The sequence below is a fragment of the Pongo pygmaeus genome, chromosome 10, assembly GCF_028885625.2.
Source record: "Pongo pygmaeus isolate AG05252 chromosome 10, NHGRI_mPonPyg2-v2.0_pri, whole genome shotgun sequence".
Taxonomy (NCBI): Eukaryota; Metazoa; Chordata; class Mammalia; order Primates; family Hominidae; genus Pongo; species Pongo pygmaeus.
In genome coordinates this window covers 121,237,962-121,260,243 of record NC_072383.2, presented here as the reverse complement: position 1 = coordinate 121,260,243, position 22,282 = coordinate 121,237,962, and the positions used below count along the sequence as shown (strand labels likewise).

Here is a 22,282-nt window from a genome sequence, read left to right as displayed (position 1 = left end):
GTCTGGGTCTCGCTCTGTTGCCCAGGGTGGTCTCCAACTCCGGGCTCACGTGATCCTCCCGCCTCTGCCTCCCGAGTAGTTGGGATTACAGGTGTGAGCCACCCCGCCCTGCCCCCAGATTGCTTTAGCGCATTCTGACCTACTCCAGCTTTCTTCACATTTCAAAAAGCACCGATCCCAGGATGCAATGCAGACAATGAGTACCAGTCGCTTAGAAACCACACGTCCCAGCATGCCGTCCTCCGGGCGATCGCCAGCACGATAGGCCCCGCTGCATTATGGGAGTTGTAGTCTCTAGCGACTGGCCCCGCCCCGCGTGCAGCTTTCGCGGCCTGCGTCTGGAGAAAACCCTAGCGGGTGGCTCCGTGCGGCCAGAGGTCTGGAGAGTGGTGCCGCCTTCCAACCTTCTTTCCCCAGCCCTGGTGGCCGGCTCCGCCTCTTCTCGAATCATTTCCACAGCCCAAAATGGCCGCAGAGGTGTATTTTGGCGATCTAGAGCTGTTCGAGCCGTTCGACCACCCAGAGGAGTCGATTCCGAAGCCCGTTCACACTCGCTTCAAGGACGACGACGAGGAGGACGAAAATGGGGTCGGCGACGCGGAGCTACGGGAGCGGCTTCGGCAGTGCGAGGAGACCATCGAGCAGCTCCGCGCCGAGAATATCCTTTCCGCTCGCTGGGCCCTGTCACCCGGGTGTGGGGCCGGGGCAGCGCCGGGCGTGGGGCCGAGGCAGCGCCGGGCGAGGGCGAGGGCGCGGGCGGAAGTTCCAGGAGGGCCAGAATTCCAAGTGATTTCTGTCACCCGCCGGCGGGCCGAGAGTCTAGGGCTCGGGGCGCGCAGGTTGCCCCGGCGCCTCGGCGCAGACCTCTTCCCCTCAGGGAGGCCTTCTCCTGACCAGACCCACTCCTGCCTCCCACCCGGGTGCCGTGTTTAGGGTTATTTTAGGCTGCTCACCTGACAGATTGTACACAAGCCCCTAATTGCCCCCTCTGTTTGAGGTCGTGATAAGGTTTCATATTTTGCAGCCGCGCTCAAGTTGTGCCGTCATGTTATAGTTGTAGGTGATGAAATACTGGCTGCTTAGACGCGGGATCGGTTTTTATACTGGGCAAACGCTAGTGGTCCCAGAATGCAGAGTTGGGGGCTTCAAGGAATCCAGGTGTGCTGAGATAATTGGTTAATTGCTTGATTAAAATTGGGGATTAATTTTAGAGTTCTTCCACTCGGAGCTTGCTTCTGTACTGAAGATGCTTTGCAACGCCTTGGGGAAAACGCGCCAAAAAAGTTTCTGTTAGACTTGAGTTACAAGATTGCAGATTTTTCTTGATTTGCTAGTATGTTTTTTTTTACGTTCGTAGAGTTTTATAGGTAGATAGATAACTTTGGTTCGGGTAGTTTTCCTTTTAAAATTTGTAGAGAACTGAAAGTGGCTGATATGTTAGCTTTTTTAGGGGGACGGGGTGGGGGAATGGAGTCTCAGTCTGTTGCCCAGGCTGGAGGGCAGTGGCACGATCTCGGCTCACTGCAACCTCCACCTCCCGGGTTCAAGCGATTCTCCTGCCTCAGCCTCCCGAATAGCTGGGATTACAGGCGCCCGCCACCGCGCCCAGTCAGTATATCAGCTTTTAAGGTTTGTGAAGCCCGATTTATTTTTTCAGAATGTCGTCTTCCTCCACATTGTCAGGAAAATTTTCAGAATACAAAAAGTTGAGGCCAGGCACTGCGGCTCAAGCCTGTAATCCCAGCACTTTGGGAGGCCGAGGCGGGCGGATGACGAGGTCAAAAGTTCGAGATCACCCTGGCCAACCTGGTGAAACCCCGTCTCTACTAAAAATACAAAATTAGCCGGGCGTGGTGGCGCGTGCTTGTAATCCCAGCTACTCAGAAGGCTGAGGCAGGAGAATCCCTTGAACCTGGGAGGCGGAGGTTGCAGTGAGCCAAGATCACACCATTGCACTCCAACCTGGGTGACAGGGTGAGAATGTCTCAAAAAAAAAAAAAAGTTGAAAGGATTCTACAGTGGACATCCATAGATTTATTCCAAATTCTAAAGTTGTTAACAGCTCGTTATACTGATTCTCTTTATCACATAGTGGTTGTTGAAAGGTTTGACAGGAACACTGATGCCTTAATAATGTTTTTGGTTCAGTTTGTTAGTCTGTTGAACTTCAGGATCGTGTCTTAGAATATATGTTCGAAAGGATAAAAACCGTATTTTAATTTTGGGTTCCAAAAGCCTACCCCTGCAACAAAATAGAAGCTCAATAAGTGTGTCATCCTCAAAATATCCGTGGGTCTTTTATCTTTATAATATTCTGACACCAAAAGTGAGAGAAGTAGTAGTTGAATTTTATGATCTGCATTGTTAAATGAGGGTTTATCTTCCTTAACAAATAATAACATCAAGAACTTAAACGAAAATTGAACATTCTGACTCGACCGAGGTATGAGATTTTTGAAATTACTCCATAGTTGTCCCTTTTTATTTATCCTGATATTAATATTTAATCAGAATTTCGTTGTAAAAAGTGTATGGGATTTTTGTATCATTGTTATTTGTTTAGCATACTCTGAAGAAGTCAAAGTAATAGTTCTTTAATTGTGGGGATAAAGTCTAAATTCTCATAAGTGGATTAAAATTGTAAGCTCGTTTATTGGATGAAAGGATGAAACAAAATCCAGAAAATGTTTACTTAATGTTCAGAATAGGCAGGTTGTTAACCTAGCTATTCCGATTTAACAAACATTTCTAGAAAGTTAGAATTAAGATTACAATATTGGCTGGGTCTGGTGGCTCATGCCTGTAATCCCAGCACTTTGGGAGGCCAAGGTGGGCGGATCAACTGAGGTCAGTTCGAGACCAGCCTGGGCAACGTGGTGAAACCCTGTCTCTACTAAAAATACAAAAATAAGCTGGGCATGGTGGTGGGCACCTGTAATCCCAGCTACTTGGGAGGCTAAGGCAGGAGAATCCCTTGAACCCGGGAGGTAGAGGTTGCAGTGAGCTGAGAGTGACAAGAGCGAAACTCCGTCTGAGAAAAAAAAAAAAAGATTACAGTATTACTCTAGCTGAAGATTTATTTACATAGTTAAATGTGTTCATAAATAGAAACAATGAAAGAATCAGCATTTTAGAAGAAAAAGTAATGTGCTTTTGAAAAAGATACAGTGTGTAGATTTGCATTTAGGCATCTGATTTTGTTTTTGTTTTTGTTTGAGACAAGATCTCACTCTGTCACTCAGGCTGGTGTACAGTGTTGCAATTATAGCTCACTGAAACCTTGATCCTCCCGCCTCAGCCTCCCAAAGAGCTGGGACTACAGGCAGACACCACCACACCCAGCTAATTTTTTTTTTTTTCTGATAGAGTCAGGGTCTTGTTATGTTACTCAAGCTGGTCTCAAACTCCTGGCCTGAAGTGATCCTTCTGCCTAGGCCTCCCAAAGTGCTGGAATTAGAGGGATGAGCCACCATGCCCAGCCTAGGCACCTAACTTTAACAGAGATATTACTGGTATCTCAAAATATAAATTTATTTAACAGGTCACTAATCTAAAGTATTTGTTAAAGTACAGATTATGAGAAATTATATTTTCAAGCTTTCAGAATTTGGAGGTGCCATGATGTAATTTCACATGCACTTTTTTATTTGTTTTTATTTATTTTTTAATTTTTTTCAGACAGAGTGTTACTCTGTTGCCCAGGCTAGACTGCAGTAGTGCTATCTCAGCTCACTGCAACATTCACCTCCCGGGTTCAAGCAATTCTCCTGCCTCAGCCTCCCGAATAGCTGGGATTACAGGTGCCCACCACCACACTCGACTAATTTTTATATATTTAGTAGAGATGGAGTTTCACCATGTTGGCCAGGCTGGTCTCGAACTCCTGGCCTCAAGTGATCTGTCCACCTCAACCTCCCAAAGTGCTGGAATTACAGACATGAGCCACTCCACCTGGCCTCACATGAACTTTTTAGTCCCTGGCACCAGTTGGAATAATTGGCTGCAGTGGTGACTACAAGTTTAAATTTTAGAATTTAGAAATATTTCAGATTTTTTTTTTTTTTTTTTTTTTTTTTTGAGATGGAGTCTCGCTCTGTTACCCAGGCTGGAGTGCAGTGGCATGATCTCGGCTCACTGCAGCCTCCACCTCCTAGGTTCAAGCGATTCTCCTTTCTCCTGCCTCAGCCTCCTGAGTAGCTGGGACTACAGGTGCCTGCCACCACGCCCAACTAATTTATTTGTATTTTTAGTAGAGATGGGGTTTCACCGTGTTGGCCAGGATGGTCTTGATCTCCTGACATCATGATCTGCCCACCTCGGCCTCCCAAAGTGCTGGGATTATAGGCAGGAGCCACCACGCCCGGCCAGTATTTCAAATTAACTTCTTCATATCTCACCCTTCTTTCTCTATGTGAGCTCACTTTGTGTATCTAAACTCATTTTTGGCTGGGCACAGTGGCTCACACCTGTAATCTCAGCACTTTGGGAGGACTGCTTGAGACCAGAAGTGTCCAGACCAGTCTGGACAACATGGTGAGACTCTATCTCTACAAAAAATTTTTAAAAATTAGCTGGATGTGGTGGCATGTTCCTCTGGTCTCAGCTACATGGGAGGCTTAATAAAATAAACTGAATTTTGATTAGGTATTCAATATATTAAATATAACTAGGACTCCTCATAAAAGTCATAATTTTTGTATGTTAAACATGTTTTATTTAGATAAGCTTACATTTTCTAATGGAGTCATTCGTTTAAACATTTAATATTTATCTTAAATTGGGTGATTTTTATCCAAGTTCAAATGATTACCGCATCATATAGGCTTTGCCAGTTTATAAGCACAAAGGATTAGTATCATGAAAAAGAAATAAATTAGTATTTTCTTAGAATTGGTGCCCTCCATATTGTCAGGCTGATAAAGTCTTGTACAGAAAACCAAGGAAAAAGGACAAATGAAATTATTTAGATAAAATTTGTACTCTCAAGTCTTTTGATTTAGTCCTTATTTTTGAAACTTATAATCAGAAGTTTCTCCTGGTTTTTTGTTTGTTTGTTTTTTTAATTTTTTGAGACAATTTCTCACTCTGTCGTCTAGGCTGGACTGTAGTCGCGCAGTTACTGCTCACTGCAGCCTCAACCTCCCAGGCTCAAGTGATCCTCCCATCTCAGCCTTCTGAGTAGCTGGAACCACAGGAACATGCCACCACACCTGGCTAACTTTTGTATTTAGCTTAGAGATGGGGTTTCGCCAAATTGCCAGGCTGGTTTCAAACTCCTAGGCTCAAGTGATCCTCCTGCCTTGGCCTCCCAAAGTCCTGGGATTACATTGGGCTTAGTCTGTTTCTCCTCTTTTTTTTTTTTTTTTTTTTTTGAGAGAGTCTCGCTCTGTCGCCCAGGCTGTAGTGCAGTGGTGTGATCTTGGCTCACTGCAACCTCTGCCTCCCAGGTTCAAGTGATTCTCCTGCCTCAGCCTCCCTCCCAAGCAGCTGGGATTACAGGTGCACACCACTATGCCCAGCTAATTTTTGTATTTTTAGTAGAGACGGGGTTTCACCATGTTGGTCAGGCTGGTCTCGAACTCCTGACCTCGTGATCCACCCGCCTCGGCCTCCCAAAGTGCTGGGATTATGGGCATGAGCCGTCGTGCTCAGGCCTCTCATCTTTATTTAATCAATAAACATTTTGTTGGCTTTTGTTTGTTTGTTTTACTTTCTGTTTGTTTTTGAGACAGAGCCAGAGTCTCACTCTGTTGCCCAGGCTGGAGTACAGCGGCATGATCTTGACTCAGTGCAGCCTTTGACTTCTGGGTTCAAGCCATTCCTTCACCTAGGTCTCCCGAGTAGCTGGGGCTACAGGTGTGTGCCACCACACCTGGATAATTTTTGTATTTTTTGGTAGAAATGGGGTTTCACCATATTGGCCAAGCTGGTCTCCAGCTCCTGACCTCAGGTGATCTGCCATCCTCAGCCTCCCAAGGTCCTAGGATTACAGGCATGAGCTACTTTGCCTGGCCTTCTTTTACTTTTATTGTGAAAATATACAAAAAATGAAAAGAACAGTACGGTTAACACCCATATTTTCCTCACTTAATTTAACATTAATATTTTTGCCATATTGCCTCCTTCTAATCTCATGCACATTTCAGCCCAAGTATTTCAATGTGTATTTTTAAAAATAGAGACTTTTTCATGCATAACCACCACTCAATTATCACACCTAATAACTGCAATGACTTCCTTAATCATATCTCCTACCAACTCCATATTCAAATTTCTCCAACTGAGTATATTTATAGCTGGTTCATCAAACTGGACTGAATTTAGGAACCATGCAGCTGCATGTGACTTTTAAAAACATCCCTGGTTGGCCAAGAGTCTTGCTCTGTCACCCCGGCTGGAGTGCAGTGGTGCGATCTCAGCTCACTGCAACCTCCGCTTCCCCTTTTCAAGCGATTCTCCTGCCTCAGCCTCCCGAGTAGCTGGGACTACAGGCGTGTGCCACCACGCCCAGCTAATTTTTTGTATTTTTAGTAGAGTCGGGGTTTCACCGTGTTAGCCAGGATGGTCTCCATCTCCTGACCTTGTGATCCGCCTGCCTTGGCCTCCCAAAGTGCTGGGATTACAGGCATGAGCCACTGCGCCTGGCCCTTTTTTTGTTTTGTTTTGTTTTTTTGAAACAGAGTTTCGCTCTGTCGCCCAGGCTGGAATGCAGTGGCACGATCTTGGCTCACTGCAACCTCCACCTCCTGGGTTTAAGCAGTTCTCCACCTCAGCCTCCCGAGCAGCTGAGTTTACAGGCGTGTGCCACCACGCGTGGCTAATTTTTGTTTGTTTGTTGTTGTTTTTTTTTTTTAGTAGAAACAGGGTTTCACCATGTTGGCCAGGCTGGTCTTGAACTCCTGACCTTGTGATCCACCCGCCTGGGCCTCCTAAAGTGCTGGGATTACAGGCGTGAGCCACTGCGCCCAGCCTCTTATTTTATTTCTTTACTTGATATGGACAATTCCAAATAGAGTCATTTATTTCACATGCTGTACAGGAAAAGAAATATGAGGCAGGTGAGAAGAGGAAGAATCAGACATTCAGCTGGCCCCGGGTTACCCATGGGATATATTACAGGTTTCTAGGCTGCATTCTAGTTCTGTTTTTTGCAGTATTTGAAAGTCAAATCCAGGAATAGTATACTTTTTTATATCTCTTCTTTAGAATCTTGGATTTGAGATATTTAGTACAATATGCTTTGCCCTCCAAGAGTCTATCTATTTATAAAGTGTTCTTTCCTATATGCTTCCAAGCCAAATCCATTTAGATTCCTTTAGAAAAATACAGGCACAGGCTGGGCGCGGTGGCTCACGCTTGTAATCCCAGCACTTTGGGAGGCTGAGGCGGGCAGATTACGAGGTCAGGAGATCGAGACCATCCTAGCTAACATGGTGAAACTCCCTCCCTACTAAAAATACAAAAAACAGCCGGGCGTGGTCGCAGGCACCTGTAGTCCCAGCTAGTTGGGAAGCTGAGGCAGGAGAATGGTGTGAACCTGGGAGGCAGAGCTTGCAGTGAGCTGAGATCGCACCACTGCACTCCAGCCTGGGCAACAGAGCGAGACTCCGTCTCACAAATAAATAATTAAAATTAAAATAAAAATACAAAAATTAGCTGGGCGTGGTGGCGCTCGCCTATAATCCCAGCTACTTAGGAGGCTGAGGCAGGAGAATTGCTTGAACCTGGGAGGCAGAGGCTGCAGTGAGCCGAGATTGCCCCCACTGCAATCCAGCCTGGGCGACAGAGCGAGACTCCGTCCCAAAAAAAAAAAGGAAGTATATTCTTGTAACCTGCTTGTTTACCTAGTCCTTCCCTCCCCCTAATTTGTAAGGAAATCGGCCATTAGACAAACTGTTTGGTTGAAAACTGAAAGGTTAACTGCAGTTCTTAATTTTTTGTTAAACATTTTTTAAAAAGTGATACCTCTGTATAAAATTATTAACGTAGCTAGAATTGGTGAAAATGTATAATTTTCTTGAGAAAACTGCAATATGTGGAAAATACTATATGATCTTTGGTACTTAAGAATTTTAAGGCTGGTGAGATGGTTCACAGCTATAATCCCAGCACTTGGGGAGGCCGAAGCAGGTGGATCCCTTGAGCTCAGGAGTTCGAGACCAGCCTGGCCAACATGGCAAAACCCTGTCTCCACAAAACATACAAAAATTTGCTGGACGTGGTGGTATGCACCTGTGGTCACAGCTACTTGGGAAGATGAGGTGCGATTGCTTGATCTCGGGAGGCAGAGCTTGCAGTGATCCCAAGATCTCGCCACTGCACTCCAGCATGAGCGACAGAGTGAGAACCTGTCTCAGAAAAGGAAAGAAAAAGTATAAAAGTTATGCGTTTATATGTACTTATGCAAGTTTTACTTAAATACCTTCTAAGAATATGTTCTAACTTCTGTTTTAGTGGAATATTGGTGAATGATACTAAGTTAGATGGACCTATATTACAGATTCTATTCATGAACAATGCTATTTCAAAGTAAGTAATTTTTTCCCTCTCCTAAATATAATAATGTGTTTATGGAACAATTATCTCTATAAATATGCTGTTTTCATTTGTACTCATATCATTTTTATTATTTTACTTAAAATGCCACTGGAGTTAAAGCGTAAGGAATCATGATTAAGAGCAAGGACATTGGGGTAACAGTGACCTGAATATCTGGACTCTTACTTTCTATGTCTGTGAACCTGGGAAGGTCACAGATCTTTGCTGCATCATCCGTTACTTCACTGGAAAACAGGATAGTCATAGTAACTACCTATGAGGTAGCTACATGAGCACCTCTAAGAGCTCAATAAATAGCTTATAATAAAAATCATCACTATCACTGTAACAATAACAATGATGTTCACCATTTCTCTTTCTGAATCAGGTAACTGAGTTTTCCATGTTGGCCATCTTCAAAGCCTACTCACTTGATTATTTGTTTTAATAGCAAAACTAGACTTTTGCAAACCATCAGCATCAGGGTTTAGGGTGACCCTGTGCATTCCTGCAGTGTTTGCTCAGAGTGTTCGTTCTAAAATGGTTTGCTCTGTCCCTTCTTCAGAGCATGGTCATAGACATTTCACATAGTTGCTTGCTCCCTCGAAAGTCACTCAGTCATATTGTTGTCTTCTTAATGCTGACCAAGGTCAGGAAGATAGAAGGGACAGTGCCAGGTCCATAACCTACTCTATCTCAGCAGAAGTGGAACCCAAGGCTCTGAGGGTTGGGAAGCTGGATGCTAAATACAGCAGCAAGGTGCTGGGCACAACTGGGCTGTAGCACTATTGTGTCCCTCCCATGCCCAGGTTAGAATCAGTAATCCTCTAGCTCATGACGGTCTCATTTCTGCACCATTCACCTAGTGTTGCACCTGCAGAAATCTTTTTTTTTTGAGATGGAGTTCCGGTCTTGTTGCTCAGGCTGGAGTGCAGTGGCACAATCTCGGCCCACCACAACCTCCGCCTGCCAGGTTCAAGTGATTCTCCTGCCGCAGCCTCCCACGTAGCTGGGATTACAGGCATGCACCACCACGCCCAGCTAATTTTGTATTTTTAGTAGAGACAGGGTTTCTCCATGTTGGTCAGGCTGGTCTCGAACTCCCGACCTCAGGTGATCCACCCATCTCGGCCTCCCAAAGTGCTGGGATTACAGGTTATGAGCCACCGTACCCGGCTTTTTTTTTTTTTTTTTTTGAGATGGAGTTTCACTCTTTTTGCCCAGGCTGGAGTCCAATGGCATGATCTTGGCTCACTACAACCTCCACCTGCTGGATTCAATCCCAAGTAGCTGGGATTACAGGCACCCGCCACCAGGCCTGGCTAATTTTTGTATTTTTAGTAGAGACAGGGTTTCACCATGTTGGCCAGGCTGGTCTCGAACCCCTGACCTCAAGTGATCCGCCCATCTGCAGAAATCTTAAAATGTCAGAGCTACAAGATACCTAAAAAATCATCAAGTCTGTGAAAAGGAAACTGAGTCTGAGACATTATGGCTCCCCGATTACATGGTAATAAGACTTGGGCTCCTTTGACACCTCCTGAACTGAGCACTACCGAATATATGATGAGCTTGGTTCTTGACCTGGAGGGCTGGGGAAAGCAGATCTCAGTATTTTTTCTTGCTTTGCATTTTGATTTTATCTTTTCCAGTTTCATATTTATATTGGTGTTTCCTTATGTATGTATTAAGAATCTCTGGGAGGAGGATGTGGAAGACCTGAATATATGGACTATCTTTGTGTTGCAGAAATAGATGGCCAAGAGACAGGGTAGGAAGAAGGGAGCTTTTTGTTATGTAACCCTTTTACTTCTCTTGGATTTTGAACCATTTACATGTAGTATCTATTTAAAAATTAAGTACACAGAATTTATAAATAAAATCCATGTACTCTTTTGCACAACTGATTGGCAGTTGTTATGCCAATCACTGTGTTACTTTATCATAATTATTGCATTAACTTGGCAATAATATGTAATTTATCTTAAGGAATATGTTCCTGAGTATTACAGAGTCAGTGATTTGTTAAACTTCTGAAAAACAACAACATTCACACTTGACATCTTATAGTAATGCATAAGACTTCAGTCTATTGAATGTTTTATTCTGTCTGGGTTCTGACCATTTTGTCCTCTTACACAGGCAATATCATCAAGAAATAGAGGAATTTGTATCAAATTTAGTAAAAAGATTTGAGGAACAGCAGAAAAATGATGTGGAAAAGACTTCCTTTAATCTTTTGCCCCAGGTATTTCATATTTAAGAGACTTTAAGATTAGTAAGTTATGCGTTTCACTGCCAATTATTGGGCCACAAAGATCCTCTTGAATCAAAACCAAAATGATTATTACCACTTCTCCTTCTACTGGCTTGCTTTTCCAAAGCCTGACTGGTTTAGCCACACAGCGTTCTTTTAGCTTGTGGCTCAGACTTTTTACATTGCCTAACTTGGACATGTGGTTTTGGGCAGAAAATTAATTTTAGGCCAGAAAAAAATCTAAGTTTCTGGGTTTCATAAAAGATGGATTCCTTTTATCTAAAACCAACAGGCTTGTGGACTATCCTTTTTTCCCTCTACTTGTTTTTAGAAAATCAATTGTGTGCCCAAAGAAATCTGAGAAGTTTTACTATGTGGATATTAGATCATGCATTTATGTTTAAAAAAAAAGAGAGAGAGAGAGGAGAATCAGAGTTATGATTTCTGGGTCTTTTTTTTCAATTAAAAATTAAGGTAAGTAGAATTTCTCAAATAAGGAACTTTAGCTGTTTATCCTCAGGCTTTGGAGAACAGAGTGTTCTGATTACATTTTTTATCGCCTTTGGTTTTTGTGTATTCTATACAATTTTTAAAGATTCAGCAAACAAAATACATTTAACGATAAAAACCATACTGAATATTATTTTTGATTCAAGGAAACTTTTGTAGTGGCTTGAGGTCTGTGAGGGTTATATTATCAGTATTGACCAGTAATGTAAAACTATGTATTTTTAATCTTTCTGGTTATCTGCCTTGCCAGTTTAAGTGTTGAAGGCGGCATAATTACTACTGGTTAAAAAAGAAGTCGTAGTGCATGCTAATGCTTCAGAAGAAGCTCTCCTTTTACATCTTCCATTCTCCCACATGAAATGTCGTTCATAAACATTCTTAGCTTAATTTCTAAACTTACTAACTTCCATTTAGACTTGTTAAAAATTGGTTACCCGTTGTAATGTGTGTTTTTCTTTGTATTAGCCATCCAGTATTGTGCTAGAGGAGGACCACAAAGTGGAAGAGGCCTGTGCCATTAAAAACAACAAGGAAGCTTTCAGTGTAAGTTTGGACATTTTAGTTTTGAATTCTGCCAATAGGTGTTTCCTATCTTATGTCAACTGGGTGGCGTTTAAAAGATAAAGTAGTATAGTCATATGTCTTCACTTCATAACAGCATCTTTTTGTGATAAATAGCAGTTTGGACTTTAGCCTCTAAATATTACAGTTTGCTTTTTAATAATGATTGCGTTGTGACCTGGGGCACAGTAAACATACTTTGGAGAACTTTGTTTTTGTGTTGGCCAACCACTTTGTTTATTCAAGAAGTTGGTTGAAGATATAGAAAGCATGCTTGTTGAACTTATATATGGCTAAAGCTGAGAGGGATAGATAGCTAATATAACAGATGGCAAATTTGGAATTTAAAGTGTTGACAGTCTCAAATGGTGGGTGAAAAATAGAAGAAGTTAACAGGGATGACCTACATTTAGGCTACAGCCTTTCAATACCTATGCAAAATTCGTTAGTGTTAATACAATGTAGTAGTATGATTTTGCAGCTTATAATTTTTTTTTTTTTTTTTTTTTTTTTTTTTTTTGAGACGGAATCTTGCCCTGTCGCCCAGGCTGGAGTGCAACGGCGCAATCTCGGCTCACTGTAACCTCCGCCTCCCGGGTTCAAGCAATTCTCCTGCCTCAGCCTCCCGAGTAGCTGGAATTACAGGCACCTGCCACCACGCCCAGCTAATTTTTGTATTTTTAGTAGGGACAGGGTTTCACCATGTTGGCCAGGCTGGTGTCGGACTCCTGACCTTGTGATCCGCCCTCCTTGGCCTCCCAGAGTGTTGGGATTACAGACGTGAGCCACCGTGCCCAGCGCAGCATATAATATTTTAAAAGGTAATGTAATAGTGGATTCTATAATATTGAAGGAAAATTGGTTTTCATGTTTATGTAGTATTATCCCATATTAGTATACCACAATTTTAGGCTGGGTGCAGTGGCTCACACCTGTAATCCCCAGTGTTCTGGGAGGCCAAGGTGGAAGGATTACTTGAGTCCAGGAGTTCCAGACTAGCCTGGGCAACATAGCCAGAACTCATCGCTATGAAAAATTCTTAAGAAATTAGCCAAGTTTGGCTGGGTGAAGTGGCTCACACCTGTAATCCCAGGACTTTGGGAGGCTGAGGCCGATGGATCACTTGAGATCAGGAGTTCGAGACTAGCCTGGCTGTCATGGCAAAACCTTGTCTCTACTGAAAATACAAAAATTAGCCAGGTGTGGTGGTGCACACCTGTAGTCCCAGCTACTCGGGAGACTGAATCATGGAAAATGCTTTGAACCCAAGAGATTGAGGCTGCAGTGAGCCGAGATTCGCCACTGCACTCCAGCCTGGACGACAGAGTGAGACTCTGTCTCAAAAAAAACAAAAATTAGCCAAGTGTGGTGGCATGGACCTGTAGTCCCAGCTACTCAGGAGGCTGAAGTGGGAGGACTGCTTGAGGTCAAGGCTGCAGTGAGCCATGATTGTGCCACTGCACTCCAGTCTAGGTGACAGAGCAAGACCCTGTCTCAGAAAACAAACAGACAAACAAAATATATATATATATGTATGTATAGATACATATGTGTATATAAAAAAGAAAGAGATACGGGCCTACTGGGATGACGAAGAGCCCACAAACTTTATTGAAAGGAAAATTTATAAAGGATGTCACATCTCTACAAATAGGATAACGGTTGTTATTTGTAAAAGACTAAAAGTTATTTTAAATCACCCTTTAAAGTGCCAAGTGGCAGAATTAAGACCAGTGATTGAATTGAGTACAAGAAGGTACATTTCAATTCAACCTTTAGAAAGTTCAAGTTTCTATCAGAGATGTGAAAAATGATATGACCTGGCATTCAAAAGAAAAAAGAAAAAAAACAAGTGAAACGGCACTTCTCATTTATAAAAGTGAATTCAGTATTACTGGAGTCAAATAGGGACTGAGATGTTATCAGGACACTTTAAAGAAAAATTTCTGAATTTGAATGAGGTAGTTTTTCATTTTCCTTCTGACCCTAAGGTTCTGGGATTGAAAGTGGCACTTGCCTAGAAACTGGGAATTTTGTTTATTTATTAATTTAGACCTTTAAAAAATACGAAAATATTCAGTGAATGCTGTTTTGTCCCAGGGATTATTCTGGGTTCCAGGGAGACAGCAGTGAAAAGAAGGGCAAAGTCCCAGCTCTCATCGAATTACATTGTAGTCAGAGAAGTTAGTGCCCTGAAGAAAAATAAAGCAGGGAAAGCAGAGTAGCTGTGGGGTAGGTGGTTTGTATAGTGACTGACAGCCTCTCTGAACCGAACCTTGGGTGAATTGAGGAAGTAAGTGAAGGCTGTGCTTTGAATGGGGCACTCCAGGCAGTAGGAAGGATAAGTAGAAAACCCCAAGGCAGGAGCACTACCTGGCATTTAAGTTCTAAGCTCATTAAAGGTATTACTCATGAAGGTGCTTTTAGGCTTCAGTTGTACAGATGAGGAAACAGAGATGGAAAGCTAAGTAACTCGCCAGTGGGTTAGTGAGTGGCAAAGCCAGGGCAGGGCTTAAAACCAGGCCCGTGGCCTGGCACAGCAGCTCACATCTGTAATCCCGGCACTTTGGGAGGCCAAGGCAGGCGGATCACCTGAGGTCAGGAGTTGGAGACCAGCCTGGCCAACATGGCAAAACCTCATCTCTACTAAAAATACAAAAATTAGCTGGGTATGGTGACTGAAGCCCATAATCCCAGCTACTCGGGGCTGAGGCAGGAGAATCGCTAGAACCCGGGAGACAGAGGTTGCAGTGAGCCAAGATCATGCCACTGCACTCCAGCCTGGGCAGCAGAGCAAGACTCTCTCTCAAAAAAAAAGCCAGGCCCTTGGAGTCTGGAGCACATGGTCTGAATCTGTAGGTTGTGCAATAGACTGTAATGAGGACTTTAGATTTTACTGTAAGATGAGAAGCGATAGAGGGTTTTAAGTAGAAATATAACATGATATGAATTGACTTTTTCTTTTTTTTTTGAGACAGACTCTGTCGCCCAGGCTAAGTGCCGTGGCACAATCTCGGCTTACTGCAACCTCCGCCTCCCAGATTCAAGCAATTCTCCTGCCTCAGCCTCCTGAGTAGCTGGGATCACAGGCACGTGCCACCACACCTGGCTAATTTTTGTATTTTTAGTAGGGACGGGGTTTCACCATGTTGGTCAGGCTGGTCTCAAACTCCTGACTTTGTGATCCACCCGCCGCGGCCTCCCAAAGTGCTAGGATTACAGGCATGAGCCACCACGCCTGGCCATGAATTGACTTTTTAAAAGAGCTGGGTTCTGTGTGGAAAATAGTCTGTAGCTGGTTACCTGTGGAAGCTGAAAACCAGTTAGAAAGTTATTGTATTCAACTCAGGTGAGAGAAAATGGTACTGAGACTGGAGTGAGAGTGGTGCTGCTGAGAAGTGCTTAGAACGTGGATGTACTGGGGAAGTAGAGCTGATCAAATGTGTTGATGAATTGGACGCAGAATATGAGAACAAAAGAGTCATTGGAGTGACTCAGGTTTTTGGCCTAAGTGCCAGTAAGAATGTCATCGTAAAAAATTAGCCGGGCGTGGTGGTGGGCGCCTGTAGTCCCAGCTACTTGGGAGGCTGAAGCAGGAGAATGGCGTGAACCTGGAAGGCAGAGCTTGCAGTGAGCCGAGATCGCGCCACTGCACTCCAGCCTGGGCGACAGAGCGAGACTCCATCTCAGAAAAAAAAATGTCGTCATATTTTCTCTGATGGGGAAGACTAGAGGAGGAGCAGGTTTTGGGGGGGGCTAGGAATCCAGTGCAGTTTTAAGCAGGTGAGTTTGAGATGCTACTCACACGCCCCTTGAGAGCTGTCAAGTTGATACTTCCATATATAAAATTGGAGGTTAGGACTGATCAGAACTTGACCGTAAAGGAGAACATATATTCAGGGCAACTTCGATCTATGCTCCCAGTGAAAAAATAATAATTAAAAAGTAGTAACTTAGGCCAGGCGCAGTGGCTCATGCCAGTAATCCCAGCACTTTGGGAGGCCAAGGCCGGCAGATCACCTGAGGTCGAGAGTTTGAGAATAGCCTGACCAACATGAAGAAACCCCGTCTCTACTAAAAATACAAAATTAGCCGGGTGTGGTGGTGCATGCCTGTAATCCCAGCTACTTGGGAGGCTGAGGCAGGAGAATCGCTTGAACCCAGGAGGTTCAACCGGAGGTTGCAGTGAGCTGAGATTGCGCCATGGCACTCCAGCCTGGGCAACAAGAGCGAAACTCCGTCTCAAAAAATAATAATAATAACTTGACCTTTAGAAGTAGTAAGCATATATATTATACTACATACTATGGGTCAGGATGAACCACCTGGGTAGTGAAAGTGGAGAGGAGGACTGAGAGCTAGGGCACTCTAATACATGGAATATAGAGGGATGAGAAGAGTCTAGCACAGAAGAGCGAGGCTCAGTCAGCAAGGAAAGAAGAGAACGGAGAAGCATGTCCTAGAAGACAAGGGAGGAAGATTTTTTTAGGAGGAAGGAAGAATTGTGTCAATTGTCGCAGATAGGTTAAGAAAGGTGAAGAGTGAGAACTGTTCATTGAATTTGGCTGCATGGAGGTCATTGGGAAGCTCCATTGTTAGGAGCTCAGCCCAGTGATATGTATAGAAGCATTACTGGAAATGTTCAAGAGAGAGGGCAGTGTCATTAAAAAAATGGAGGCCAGGCACAGTGGCTCAACACCTGTAATCCCAGCACTTTGGGAGTCTGAGGCGGGAGGATTGCTTGAGGCCAGGAGTTTAAGACCAGCCTGGGCAACATAGCAAGACCCCATCTCAAAAAAAAAAATTAGCTATGTGTAGTGACACAACTACTCAGGAGACTGAAGCAGGAGGATCATTTTAGCCCAGGACTTTGAGGTCACAGTGAGCCAAGATCATGCCACTGCCAGCCTGGACAACAGAGCAAGACCCTGCCTCAAAAAAAAAAATTAAAAAGTATATGTGAGGCCAGGTGCAGTGGCTCACGGCTATAATACTAACACTTTGGGAGGCCGAGTCGGGTGGATCACTTAAGCTCAGGAGTTCGAGACCAGCCTGGGCAACATGGCAAGCCTCTGCCTCTACTAAAAATACAAAAAGCTGGGCAAAAAAATAGCTGACCATGCTTGTGGTCCCAGCTTCTCAGGAGGCTGAGGTGGGAGGATCGTTTGAGCCTGGCAGGCGGAGGTTGCAGTAAGCCAAGATTGCACCACTGTACTCCAGCATGGTCAACAGAGACCCTATGTCAAAACAAACAAAAAAGTGTATATGTGTGTTTTTTCGGTGTATGTGTAAAGAGAGAGAGAGGCAGACAAAAATGTTAGACTATTAACAGTTGTTTAGGTGAAGGATACATTGGGTATTCATTGTGCCACTTTTCCAACTTGTCTGTATGGAATTTTTTCAGAAAGAACTGGAGGGATAAGAAAAGAGTAAATGAGAAGAAAGGAAATGGAAACAATAACTAAAGGGTCTGCATGTCTTGCAAAGAAAAGCAATGAAATGGGGCATTGGAGGGAAATATGAGAGTCAAGGTTTTCATTTTTTGTTTGAATGCTGGAGAGAATGCAGCTGATAGTCATGATCCAATACAGAGGAAAAACAGTGATCTAGCAGAGAGAGGGAACTGACGATGTAGTTTCTACTTACACATCAAAGTCTGGCTCCTTAGTAACAAGGAAGTTATTATTTCTAATAATTCCATCCAAAAATAAATTGTTAAAACAGTTAATCATAATCTTACATTATTTAATGTCTTTTTTTCTGCTTAAATAGCAATATTTTTTGACTTGTTTTCTGCAGGTTGTAGGAAGTGTCCTGTATTTTACTAATTTTTGCCTTGATAAATTGGGGCAACCGCTTCTAAATGAAAACCCTCAGCTTTCCGAAGGATGGGAAATACCCAAGTATCCTACATAGTGAATGAAGATCTTTTATGCATCTTGCCACTAAGTTCACCTTTAAAACAATTTCCAAATTTTGCAGACCATGATAACTATTCCTTAATAAAATTCACTAAAGGTACCATCAAGTCTTCAGCCACATTGTTTCTCTAGAAGGGCAAGAAATACAAGTAAAGGCAAAAAGGTTTGTGTGGGGAGTTGTTTTGTTTTATTTATTTACTTTTTTAACCGAAATCATAAACTTTTGGCTTGAAAAGGTCATGTTCTTTACTGCTGGTTTACTCTAAGGTTAATTACAGATTGAGCTAGAATTTTAATCCATACATATATGTTAAATGTTTAAATGGATCATCTGCTTCTTGGAATTCATTGGTTCTCACCTAATGTGCCTGGGCGGGTGGAAAGGTATAATTGTTGCTGTCAATTTGATTGCAGTCTTACAACCATCTGCCTTCTTTCCATGTTACCTAACGGAAATATGATCAATTGTTCACCTTGATTCTTCTGTTGTTTACCACTGAAAAAACTCAAAAGAGGTAACAGATCAGTCAGGAACAGAAGGGTTCTTGGTTAAAAGACTCTGCATAGTACTATTTAAATCACTAAATAAAGGAGATTAAAGTGTACTTCTTGTTGCAGATATTAGTGATCTGTGATCAACTTGCTTTCTTGTCTCTCTGATACACTTTGCTGTCATATAGAATTTTATTGATTTGCTTTTCTATTTTTATTGACATTATAAAAATCTTTGTCTTTTGACCAAATAGGCCAAAGCCTCACTGTTTCAATTGTGGTTCTGAAGAACACCAAATGAAAGATTGCCCAATGGTAAATTTTTCTCATGTTAAGAAAAGTCTTTGAACAAGAGCTTTCTAATGTTTTCAACACATTTATGGTATTGTGTGACATGAAGGAACTTTCTTTGTTACTTTCCTGTGTCCTTTAATTTGAAATCTTTTCAAATTTGTGTTCATATTTTAAGACATTAAATTTTTTCAGTAAATAATTTAAAACAGTACTCTTTGTATTTGAGATGAATAAACATGAGAGTTAAATTGTAGAGTTTATCCTAAAAACTTGATTTAATTTATGATAATACTGAGGTAATAAATAGATTGCTCCTTTCCTTTCATATTTTTCTAAAATATTCACCCTCTTTTACACTTGTTCGTCATACATTAAAACTAAAATAATCTGTTTACTTGATCAAAAAAAGTATTTTTATTTAATTTCTGAAATATTTCTGAGTTGCATGAAACCATTCTTTTCAAATGTGTCATGATGTAGCCTCGGAATGCTGCTCGAATAAGTGAAAAGAGAAAAGAGTATATGGATGCCTGTGGGGAAGCAAACAATCAGAATTTCCAGCAGCGATACCACGCAGAAGAAGTAGAAGAAAGATTTGGAAGATTCAAGCCAGGAGTTATTAGGTACTAATGGCATTTTACCATAGAAGGTCATTTTTATTTCCCTAGCATTTGGAATGTTCTGTGTCTCTTTGGGCTAATTATCAGGATATAAGTGTACTCTGGCAAAGCCCTAGGTAATACACATTAATTCATTTAGAAACACTTCTTTAAATTTTAATTATATTTGTTAGACATCATGGTATGTAATATAAGCAAGAAATGTTTTAAAATACCAGAATACTATGTGTTTTCATGCAAACGAGAATTCAGTATTTTTCTTCCTCCTTTATTTTTACTTAGTGAGGAACTTCAAGATGCACTAGGTGTGACAGACAAGAGTCTTCCACCTTTTATCTATCGGATGCGCCAGCTAGGGTACCCACCAGGGTGGCTCAAAGAGGCTGAATTGGAGAATTCAGGGCTTGCACTCTATGATGGAAAAGGTATAGTATCTTAAGTTAGAGAAGTCACCTTAAGTGTTTCCCTTTTTTTTTTTTTTTTTTTTTTTTTAATTAAAGAATCACAACAAAATGTGATAGGAATGGCCGGCTTCTTTAATGTGTGCTAACTAAAAAATATCATGATGATGTTTCCTTGGTAAATTTTACAAGGAAGGAATAAAATTTCAGTGAGTTTGTAGATTATCTGATGGTTTTCTGGGCTTGCTCAGGTACTGTCTAGGCCAGAGTATCACCTCTCCAGCCAGTCCTCATAAGCTGATATCTTTGTCAGTAATAATAACAGACATAAATCCTAAATGCCAGGAGACCTGTAAAATGTAAAATACAGAAAACCTCTAATAGTCTAGAACTTCTCTCCTAGATACCTACCCTAGAAAGATATTCACACATATGCAAAAGAAATTGTATGTATACAAGAATCTTTTTGTATCATTGAATATGATAGTGAAAAATCTAAGACAGCATTAAGGCTCTAAAGAAGAATGGTTAAATAAATGGGTAGTTCTGAGCTGTGGACTCCCTGCCACATATATCAAGAGTGGAATAAATCTGTATGAGCTGACATGGCAAAATCTTTGTGCAGTATTGAGTTTTTAAAAAGCAGGTTTCAGCCGGGCACAGTGGCTCATGGCCGTAATCCTAGGATTTTTGGAGGCCGAGATGGGTGGATCAGTTGTGGTCAGGAGTTCAAGACCAGCCTGGCCAAGATGGTGAAACCCGGCCTCTACTAAAAATATAAAACTTAGCCAGGCGTGGTGGCAGGTGCCTGTAATCCCAGCTACTCGGGAGGCTGAGGCAGTGGGTGGATCTCTTGAGCTCAGGAGTTTGAGACCAGCCTGGGCACCATCGTGAAACCCCATCTCTACTAAAAATACACAGCCTACCCTGGTGTGGTTGTGCGTTCATGTAGTACCAGCTATTTAGGAGGCTGAGGTGGGAGGATCACTTGAGCCTGAGAGGCAGAAGCTGTAGTGAGCCAAGATGGTGCCACTGCACTCCAGCCTGGGTGACAAAGCAAGACCCTTTCTCAAAAAAAAAAAAGTTCTGTCCTAATGGTTTAGAAAAATTATAATGAAAATTGAAAGCCATTTCAAAACTAATTCTGTTGCCATGATTATAAGCACTTTCCAGGCGTACTTTTGGTCTGGGGAGGGGTATATATTGACATTTAGCAATATTAACACTTTTTATGGTCTGTAATAGATGGCACTGATAGGGAAACAGAAGTTGGAGAAATACAACAGAATAAAAGTGTCACTTACGATCTCTCAAAATTGGTCAACTATCCTGGTTTTAATATATCTACTCCCAGAGGAATTCCAGACGTAAGTATATTGATTTTTTTAAATTATCGTGTGATGTGATATTATTATGTTAAAGATTGGCCAAAATATTAACTTGTTGGCTAGGCATAGTGGCTCACACCTGTAATCCCAACACTTTGGGAGTCCGAGGCAAGATGATCACTTGAGCCCCAGAGTTCGAGACCAGCCTGGGCAACACAGCAAGACCTTGTCTCTATAAAAAAATTTAAAGACTAGCCAAGGGTGGTGGCACATGCCTGTAGTCCTGGCTACTAGAGAGGCTGGGGTGGGAGGATTGCAGAGGTTACTACAGTGAGGTGAGATCACACTAGACCCTGTCTCAAAAAATAATTAGTTAATTCATATACACATACAAACTTACATAGCAGTTACTATTTAAAGGAATAAATTTGTTACTTGTTTACATTTTTAATTTCCTTTGTAGAATCTTTCTAGAATCTTAATTGAAGTCTTATATTCATCAACAGCAGTTTTCTCTGATTTTGTGCCCTCAGAAAGGGAGCCAAAATAGATTGGTTAGAGTATCTAAATCTAAAACTACTCTAAAATTTCAAAAGTTTTTAACAATATGGATTTTTCTGAGACAGCATTATTAATTTTACAGAATTAACTTGGGAAATAAGTTTCTATCTATAATAAATCTAAATATACTATAACTCTTTTTCCTGATTATTCTTGCCTTTTTTCCCCTCAAAGTAAAATTTCTCATTTTGTATATGAATGGTTTTTCCACACTTAACTCTTTTCCAGCTCCACACTTAACTCTTTTCCACCTTCCGTCTTAGGTCTCAGGATTCAACAATGAACTATTGTACTGTTCTATTTAAAAAGCATATTCTTGGCCGGGCGCAGTGGCCCATGCGTGTAATCCCAGCACTTTGGGAAGCCAAGGCAGGTGGATCACCTGAGCTCAGGAGTTTGAGACCAGCCTGGCCAACATGGCAAAATCCTATCTCTACTAAAAATATAAAAATTAGCTGAGCGTGGTGGCAGGCGCCTATAATCCCAGCTACTCAGGAGGCTGAAGCAGAAGAATCGCTTGAACCCAGGAGGTGGAGGTTGCAGTGAGCCGAGATCGCGCCATTGCACTTTAGCCTGGGTGATGAAAGCGAAACTCTATCTCAAAAAAATATAAAAATAAAAAGTGTATCCTTGGTGTTCTTAGGAACTGGACAGTAGGGAAACAGCCAAAGACTTGAAGTTAGAGTCTAGTGAGCAGATAGAAAGTTCTCAATCACACAAGACTATGTAATTCATTACGGGCAGAAGTGCATGATACAAACCATCAGTGCTTCTGGAAGCCAGTCCAGCTTCCAGTCTA

General features: G+C 42.2%; 1 protein-coding gene across 3 annotated transcripts in view; it reads left to right on the top strand.

Moving 5' to 3' along the window:
• The first annotated feature begins 324 nt into the window (after positions 1-324).
• ZCCHC8 (zinc finger CCHC-type containing 8) overlaps positions 325-22,282 on the top strand; it is a 29,151-nt gene continuing 7,193 nt past the window's right edge. Inside the window, exons 1-11 of one of the 3 annotated variants that reach the window (XM_054441828.2) lie at positions 325-660; positions 2,403-2,443; positions 8,455-8,529; positions 10,681-10,786; positions 11,771-11,848; positions 17,666-17,769; positions 17,885-17,950; positions 18,534-18,594; positions 19,054-19,196; positions 19,476-19,618; positions 20,840-20,961. In XM_054441828.2, coding sequence (XP_054297803.1) covers positions 466-660; positions 2,403-2,443; positions 8,455-8,529; positions 10,681-10,786; positions 11,771-11,848; positions 17,666-17,769; positions 17,885-17,950; positions 18,534-18,594; positions 19,054-19,196; positions 19,476-19,618; positions 20,840-20,961 — 1,134 coding nt within the window. In that variant the 5' untranslated portion in view covers positions 325-465. Of the gene's footprint in view, positions 661-2,402; positions 2,444-8,454; positions 8,530-10,680; positions 10,787-11,770; positions 11,849-12,556; positions 12,688-17,665; positions 17,770-17,884; positions 17,951-18,533; positions 18,595-19,053; positions 19,197-19,475; positions 19,619-20,839; positions 20,962-22,282 lie in introns of those variants that run through there. The other 2 variants (XM_054441829.2, XM_054441830.2) reach the window with 2 other exon arrangements.